At 43.4% G+C, this 9,182-nt stretch overlaps 1 protein-coding gene across 1 annotated transcript; it reads right to left on the reverse strand.

Annotated features, from left to right (window-relative positions):
* Positions 1-5,109: 5,109 nt before the first annotated feature.
* LOC118356851 (histidine-rich glycoprotein) lies at positions 5,110-5,904 on the reverse strand. Its single transcript, XM_035726863.1, has one exon. It carries the CDS (start codon positions 5,902-5,904, stop codon positions 5,110-5,112), a length of 795 nt encoding a protein of 264 aa, XP_035582756.1.
* Between the last annotated feature and the right edge of the window lie 3,278 nt (positions 5,905-9,182).

Here is a 9,182-nt window from a genome sequence, read left to right on the forward strand (position 1 = left end):
TATCTAAACCTATACCCATAGCTAGCTACCTGGCAGGTATATGCTTTGATTCATGAGAATCCATCCCAACGATGTTTCTTAAATGAATTTTCAGGTATGGACCTGAGTCCAAGTTATGACCCTATTATTTGTTTTATGTATTCTCAGTTGAGGTGTGATTTAATAAGAAAATTCTACAAACATCAGAACATCCCTATAAAGCTACCTTTCCTGGAAACCTTCATTATGCTGGTCTTTACCTGGAAGTTCCTCTTTCTACAGGATGATCAGGAAACAGTAACTTTCCCATGCTGGACTCAGGAGAAGCAGGGAGAGAGTAGAACCCCAGACAAATAGGCCAATTCTGCTGTTGGAATAAAATAACCCTGAATCCTTGAAAATGTTTTTGACAAAATCACCATTGTAAGGCAAAACAAATCAAATAAAAATGAGACTTCTGCTACTACTGAGCTTTGAGGAATTGCATAGAGAGAGACAGATGCATCTCCTAGGACCCAAAGAAAAGCAAGCACAGAACCAGACATGGGAAAGGACATGGGCTCTGGGAATTCACGGATTCCTTCTCTGGGAAGTTGGTGGTGAACCTGACTGATGACGTTCACCTAGTGAACAAGCATGTACGTGTTTGCCTGCTCAAGTGACAGGCTCCCACCCCACAGTGGGGCTGACCTCTATTCATTTTCTAAGCTGCTGCTTTGGTGTTGTAACTGTCCCCTGCCACAGGGGACACTGATTTGTGTAGGCTCAGGGTGTGTGGCGGGCCAGGCCCCCAGTCTCTGTCGCTCCTGTGCACGTGCCGACATGCTGCTTACGCACAGGTGAGCAGCAGTGATGGAGATGCGGTTGGAGCGGTTCCATACACCATGTGTCCCGAGGCTCAGCGGGAATTTCCAGGATTCCTGACTGCCCACGGGTTGCATTTTCAAAAGCGCAAGTTTGGACCACTGTCGACACAACTAGGTGCCAAAATCAACATGCAAATTTGACACTTGAAATCTGAATCTAAATAAGTCCAAACAGGAACACCCCCAAATCATTATTGTACTTTTACTTTTTACCTTTTAAAAAAAAATTCTGGAAGCGATTTCGAGCTTAGAGGAAGTTTATAAGACAGTAGAAAGAATGTCTATATACCCCTTTCCCAAATTCTTCTGTAGTTATTTTTCCTTGTTTGCTTTATAAGCAAATAAGTTGAGGAGGAAAGAATGTTTGGCATTTACCTAGATATCCACTTTGAAGTAAGGTGCATGCACGTGTCCCTTCACCCCTAGATACTTCAGTGTGTGTTTCCTAAGGAAAGGTTCTGTTTTGGGGCCACAGCACAGTGTCCACCGCAGCAAAGTTAATACCTGCACACTGCATTTGTAAACTCCACTGCTGATGCTGGACTCCCTTCACAGCTTGTGTTTCTGTCATGGAGAATGAGTTGCAATGAGCATCCCTCTTGCTTTGGTCTTCAGTCTGGAATAGCTCCCCAGCCTGTCTGTTTCCTTCATGACATTTACATTTTTGTAGAATAAAATACTCTTTCAGTTTTTTAATAGAATGTTCCTCATTTCTGCTTGTTTTTCCTTATAATTATTTTATTTTATTTTTTTAAAGATTTTATTTATTTATTTGACAGAGAGACACAGCGAGAGAGGGAACACAAGCAGGGGGAGTGGGAGAGGGAGAAGCAGGCTTCCCGCGGAGCAGGGAGCCCGATGCGGGGCTTGATCCCAGGACCCTGGGACCATGACCTGAGCCGAAGGCAGACACTTAACGACTGAGCCATCCAGGCGCCCCTTTTCTTATAATCAGATTCAGGTTATACTTCCCTTGAAGAATATTGTGTCCTTCCTGGAGCATCACGTCTGGGCCCTTTACTTCTGCCCCTCCCCATCCTGTGTCTTCTCCCATGAGCAGGCAGGCATTTCCTTGGCACCAATAACACTCTGCTGGTGCAAACGGGGCTGGCCCACAGTCTGCTCCACCCTGCTGTCCCCAGTCGGAAGCAACAAGCCTGGGCAGGTTGCTACCCCACTGCAGATGACTCTTGATGCCTCTACTTTTTCATTATTTTTAAGCTGGGTGGTTGTGCTACCTGTTCAAAAATTGAACAAAAAGAACCAGTTGCCAGGGCGTAAGGCAAATAGCATCTTCCTGAGACCACAGAAGTTTATTGTCTGGGGATCAGCTGGTGTCAGGCATCCAGGTGAGAAGCATGTATTTATTTTAAGCTGCAACATTGTAAGTGAGTCAACCACACACACACTGCTGGAGCAATGTCTGACAAATTCTGCAAAATTGCTGTAAATCACTTTTCTTAATCACAATTGTTCAATTACGATATTTGTTAGTTAAAAATATTCCATGCTTTTAATTAATAATATAATAAAGGAATCATCAACATACTATTTCATGTTTACTTTGTAAATAATTTTAGATGAATTAGTAGCTTTAAAGACACCAGGCAGGTCACATAATTGAACAGAACTTTTATTTTACTTCTGTACCTATAATCTATGATATAATAGTAGCAAATATCCAGTCAACCCTCTTGAAATGTTTGGAGTTTTGGTAGAAATTAGGAGAAATTTTTTTTAATGACACAAAAATGATGTGATGTGCATGTATTGATAAAGGCTGACATGCTTCTACCCTGACAATAACTCAAAAACGATAAGCTGAACTGATAGGCACTTAGTATGTTATCTCTTTTTTAAAAAAACTGCATGCACAAGAAAACAAATATTTGTTCTCCCAGCTGCCTGCAGATGGTTGGATAATGTCCAGGACCAAGGATCTCAGGCTGTCAGAGCTCGAGTTACCATTTCTTCTCAAGTCTGTGGGTGTTCTTCCTTCTGCTCTGTTTGTCTTCTTTTTGTGTGTGTGCCCTTCCCCTGGTACGTGGGAGGGATCACAGCTACACCCCCTGACTTCCCACTGGATGCTGTTCTCTCCATAGGATTCTGCACCTGTTTCTGCATGGGGGTTCTAACTCACCATTGTCACAAATCAGTCACTCCTGATGTGTGTGGGTCTGGTATAGACTTTCAATCCAGTTCTTTTGCCCTATATGTCTATCTGCTTGCCGATAACACACTGTATTGATTCCTGTAGCTTTATGATGAATTCTGAAATCAGGTAGAGTGAGTCCTACTTTGTTCCTCTTTTTTTTTGAACATTGTTTTAACTATTCCAGTTCCTTTCTTTGTCATATAAATTTAGATCAACTTGTCAATTTCTACAAGAAAATCCTAGAATGTTTATGGTGATTGTGTTGAGGCTATATATCACCTTGGGGAGAAGTGACATCTTAAAAAATATTGAGACAACTAATCTATGAACAAACATCTCTCTATATTTATTTGGGTTTTCTTTAGTATTCTGTATCAGTGTTCTACAGTTTTTGGCATACAGATCTTGCAGATATTGTTTATTAATATTTATATCTAAGTATTTCAAGGGATTTTTGGCACTTTCACAATTGTATTTTTAAGTTTTGATTTCATTTTGTTCATTGATAGCATATAGAATTACAGTATCCTGAAACTTGCCCAAGTCCCTTGTTGGAACTATTCTAGAATTATTTCAGTATTTCCTACCTAGACAAGCATGCTGCTTGCAAATACAGATAATTTAAATTTTCCCTTTCCAACCTGCTATTCCTTTTGCCATGTTGTCCCAGTGAGAACCTCCAGTACGATGCTTGGTAGGAAGAGTGAGAACAGACACCCATCCGTGTTCTTGGTCTCGGGACACCATACGTCTATACTGCGGCATGGGAGGTTAGCTGTGGGCTTTCACAGATGTCCTTCCTCAGGTTAAGAAAGTGTCCTTCAGGGGCACCTGGGTGGCTCAGTCGTTAAGCGTCTGCCTTCGGCTCAGGTCATGATCTCAGGGTCCTGGGATCGAGGCCCACATCAGGCTCCCTGCTCAGCGAGAAGCCTGCTTCTCCCTCTCCCACTCCTCCTGCTTGTGTTCCCTCTCTCGCTCTCTCTCTCTCTGTGTGTCAAATAAATAAATAAATAAAATCTTAAAAAAAAAAAAGAAAGTGTCCTTCACTTTCTTGGTTTGCATGTTTTCTCATAAAATGATGTTCAATTTTGTCAAGTGCTTTTTCTTTACTTTTTGGAATGATCATATTATTTTTCTTCTTTAATCTATTGATATGATGAATAAAAATCTAACCTCACATTCTCAGGATAAACCTCACTCTGTCAAATTTTTTCATATATATTACCAGGTTTTATTTGCTAATATTTTATTAAATGTTTTGCAATTATATTTATGAAGGATATCAGCTGGCAATTTTCTTTTCTTCTAATGTATTTGTCTTTTTTGTTTTTTTAATCAGAGTAACACTGACCCCATAAACTGTTGGGAACTGTCCCCTCCTCTTCTGTTCTCTGGAAGAATTTCTCAGGTATTGTTTTTTCTTCTATGATTATTCAGTGGAGTTTTCCAGTGAAACCACATGGACCACAAATATCTTTGTTGGAAGATTTTAAGTACAAACTCAATTACTCTAATAAATAAGAGACATATCTTTTTATGAATTTTTTGGAAGTTTTGTCTTTCAGGGAATTTGTACATGTTGTCTAAGCTATTAAATGTTTTGGCATAAAATGTTCATGATATTAATTTACTGTTCTTTAAATTTCCATAGTGTATAGGGTTCCAGTTTTAGTGTGACATGATGATGATGATGGTGATGATAAAATGATAGCCTAATTCAATCTGGACTTCAGATAAAAAAAAACAAGTACTTTTCTAGTATAAGTATGTCCCTTACATGTTGTTTATCTGGAATTTAAATTTACCTGGATGTGCCCTATTTTATCAGGCAACCCCCAGGAGGTACCTAGTAATAACTCCTGTTTCATTCCTGTTAATTTCTATCTTGAATCTTCTGTTTTCATCATCAGTCTAGCTAGACATTTATCAATTTTACTGATTTTTTAAAAAAATCAATTTGATTTCACTGATTTTTCTCTAGTGCTCTTCTATTTTAATTTAATTGATTTCTGTTCTTACTTTCTGGTGCTTTGGGTTTAATTTCTGCTTTTTTATTAGTTTTTTTTTTAGGGTAAACACTTAAACAATTGATTTCACTTTTCTTTTCCTTCAAATACAAGTAGTTAATCCTAAAAATACATCTGCAAGCAGTGCTGTGCCCACAAGCTCTGTGCAGCACACCCACCGTTGTGTATCGTGTCTGTGTTCACGCATGTTCCCTGCACTGTGCTCACGCTCATGCATGCTCCATGCATGGTGCCTGTGTTCTTGCACATTCCCTGCACTGTGATCATGCTCATGCATGCTCTGTGCACCATGCCTGTGTTCACCCATGTTCCTTGCACTGTGCTCACACTCATGCATGTTCCCTGCACTGTGCTCACGCTCGTGCATGCTATGTGCACCGTGCCTGTGTTCACACATGTTCCCTGCACTGTGCTCACGCTCATGCATGCTCTGTGTACCGTGCCTGTGTTCACGCATGTTCCCTGCACTGTGCTCACACTCATGCATGCTCCGTGCACCGTGCCTGTGTTCACGCATGTTCCTTGCACTGTGCTCACGCTGATGCATGCTCCGTGCGTGGTGCCTGTGTTCATGCACATTCCCTGCACTGTGCTCGCGCTCATGCATGCTCTGTGCACCATGCCTGTGTTCACACATGTTCCCTGCACTGTGCTCACGCTCACTCATGCTCTGTGCACTGTGCCTGTGTTCACGCACGTTCCCTGCACTGTGCTCACACTCGTGCATGCTCCGTGCACCGTGCCCGTGTTCACGCACATTCCCTGCACTGTGCTCACTCTTACGCACACTCCATGCACTGTGCTGACACTCATGTGCACTCTGTGCATTGTGCCCACACTCGTGCCCACTCTGTGCACCATGCCTGAGTTTGCGCATGTTCTCTGCACTTGTTCACCCTTGTACATTCTTTGTGTACCATGTTCACACTCATGCTAATGGCTTCTACTCCCCTCTGACTTCCTTATTGACTCATGGGTTATTTACAAGTGTGTTACACAATTTCCAAATATTTGGAGGTTTTCCAAATGTCTTTCTGGTACCAGTTCCTAGGTTAATTCCATTATGAATAGAGAGCATACTTTGTATGACTTCAATTTTGTAAAATTGTCCAGGTTTGTTTATGATATCGAAGAAGTAGTGTCCTTGGATTGGTTCCATGTGCACTTAAAAGAAAGTGTATTCTGCTGTGTCCAGTGGGCTGTTCTATGAATGTCCTTCAGACCAGGAGCCCAAGGTGGTTGGTGATACTGCTTTTCTCTAGCCTCACTGATTTCTGTCTGGTTGTGTTGGTTGCTGAAGGAGTGCTGGGGTCTCCAGAGGAGCTGTGATCTGCCTCTCTCCATCACTCTTGTTTGGCTCAAGCACTCATGCACTGGAATCTACCTCCTTGGGAGCCTCTTTCCTCCCTCCTGCAGATGGGGTCAGGTGGGCAGGGTCCCACACTGGGCCTGTCTTGACTCCCAGTGCTGCCTCTCTCAGATCATGTCTGTCACTTGCTTTCCTTGGAACCAACCTCGGGTCTCAGGTGGATTCAGGGTGTCTTCTGTGTTTTGCCTGGTGTTCACTGTTGCCCAATGCTAGGACCCTCCCTGCTGTCTGTGGCTAGAGGATGAGGAACTTCCCCCACCTGCTTTTATTCCCAACTGAACAAGACCCAACCTGGCATTTCAAGCTCTCCCAGCCACAAAGCATGAAAATACTCAGAGATATTTTGGAATCTATTTTTTTTAAGATTTTATTTATTTATTTGAGAGAGAGAGAATGAGAGATAGAAAGCATGAGAGGGAAGAGGGTCAGAGGGAGAAGCAGACTCCCCGCTGAGCAGGGAGCCGATGTGGGACTCGATCCCGGGACTCCAGGATCATGACCTGAGCTGAAGGCAGTCGCTTAACCAACTGAGCCACCCAGGCGCCCAAGAATCTATTATTTTTCTTCGTAGTTAAATGCAGTCCTTGCCTATAGTGACTGTAATCATATTCCTGAGAGAGGAATGGCAATTTAAAAAGTTACATTAAACTTCAAACATGTTCGTTTGATTTCTATTTGGCAGTTGGAATGGATTCTTCTTTTATATGAACCACCTGTCTCAGCTGAGGTATCATCAGAACGATTTGCTTACATAGAATTTAATAACTAGAATGAGTAGGAAGAAATAATGTTGGATAGCATGCGTTAGATACACATGGGAAAAACATTTAGATAGATAAATTTAGTTACAATTTTAGTAAAAGGGGAAAGCACTGATTCTTGAAATGATAGATTTTAGTCGTGTTTGGTGAGGAGACACGCTGGTAAGTCCGCATTCCCGCCTGCAGTTCTTAGCTTCAGGCCCAAGCTCTTGGCTCCTTTCCTGCTGGAGGAAACACGGCTTATTCATGTGTTCCTGCAGGGACACCCCCCCCCCCCCCCACTCACTGCCAGAGGGTGGAAAACCTTTGCTGAAGAAGATATTCATACTGATATTCATTATACAATATATAACGAATATATATTTATTATTGATTACTAATTTTAGAGTCAGTATGTACTTTTTTAAAAAAGATTTATTTTAGAGAGAGAGGGTGTGCAGGGGGCAGGGGCAGAGGGAAAGGGAGAGGGAGAATCTCAAGCAGACTCCCCCCTGAGCACAGAGCCCAAGGTGGGGTTCGATCTCACAACCCTGAGATCAAGAAGAGGCTTAACCTACTGCACCACCCAGATGCCCCTCAGTATGGACTTTTGAATGGGTAAACCGGGGGGACACCCCTTTAGCCAGCACAAGCATCACTGCTGAGGGAGAACTGATGTCCTGCTGATGGGCACCCAGGGAAGAACGCAGACGGAGGGTTCCTACTGCCCCTCCCCCACTGCTTATGCCCAATCTCAGCAGGAAGAAGCAGAATGAGAGATTCTACCCCTGCCAATCTCGCCAGTAGGCACTGCTTCCCACCGGTGTCAGGAATGGAAACTGCTTCTGTCCACCTCAGGACAGGCACCACTGAGATATCTTGGTCTTAAAAAAATAAAACAAGTCTCAAGAGGAGTTTGTTACAGGAGTGTGTGTATACCTCTCCCGCACGTCCCTCGTCTACTTACAGAAATAATGATAGACTGAAGGAAACACTGGTGTGACCACCCTGGCATCTCCGCTCTGCTCTGAAAGTCTGGGCAGATCTGTCCAAATGTGTTTGAAGCAGCCGGATTCTCCATTTGTCAGAGGAGGATGTGTGTTATTTGTCTTCCTGAGCTTTTCCTTAACATCTGTTATTGCTTGACATTTAAGGACATTTAAGGAATGTCTTCATTTTTTCCAATGTTACAATTTCTTCTCACTTGTTGCTTTCTGTTTTTGCCCCTTCCTGTTACACGATCAATTAAAAATAGGACTTCACAGTCAAGAGTCTGAATACGACCCTCACAGCAAACCCTCAGAGCCCCTCGTCGGTCGCTTGCTCTCCTCCTGGGATGTGCTGTATGGGTGATGTAATGCACTGACTTCCCTCCTCGCCCCCCCAAACATCCTTCTTCTTATTCTAGAAGGGACACCTTCCTGCTCAGAACCACTAGTCATTTGATGACATGAATCATGTGTGTAGCATCTGAGGATGAACAGTTTTGGTGTCAACCTTCCTTCTTCCACAAAAACATTTGCTTCCTGAACAAAACTGATGAAGGTGAATATGGTGTTAAATGGAACACAATCAATGGAACATAAAGACAAACCTAAAAACCAGAATAATGCCACGGTAGGGTCTTTTGTTTTTCCAGAGACAGAGAGAGAGAGAGAGAGAGCGCGAGCGCTGGGGGGTGGGGGGAGGCGAAAGGGCAGGGGGAGAGGGAGAACCCCAAGCCCTGATACGGGGCTCGATCCCAGGACCCTGAGACCCTGACCTGAGCTGAAATCAAGAGTGGGATGCTCAATCAACTGAGCCACCCTGGCGCCCCACCAAGGTAGGGTCTTACAGAAGGCCGTCCAAAGTGCACCTCTAGGTTAGGGTCCTGTGAAAAAATCAAAGGCAATAGCAAGGAGTACTTCTGTTTTTTAGCTGGGAAAGGGGTTGTAGCCAGGGTGGTGACGAGAAGTGGGGAGGGGGCGGGAAGTGGCGGGGCCCTCACTGCCTCTCCCTCCTGGGCAGTGTTTAGCATTCCTTCCCCATTGTCCATCTGGGCTCATG

Source organism: Zalophus californianus, chromosome 3 (assembly GCF_009762305.2).
Source record: "Zalophus californianus isolate mZalCal1 chromosome 3, mZalCal1.pri.v2, whole genome shotgun sequence".
Taxonomy (NCBI): Eukaryota; Metazoa; Chordata; class Mammalia; order Carnivora; family Otariidae; genus Zalophus; species Zalophus californianus.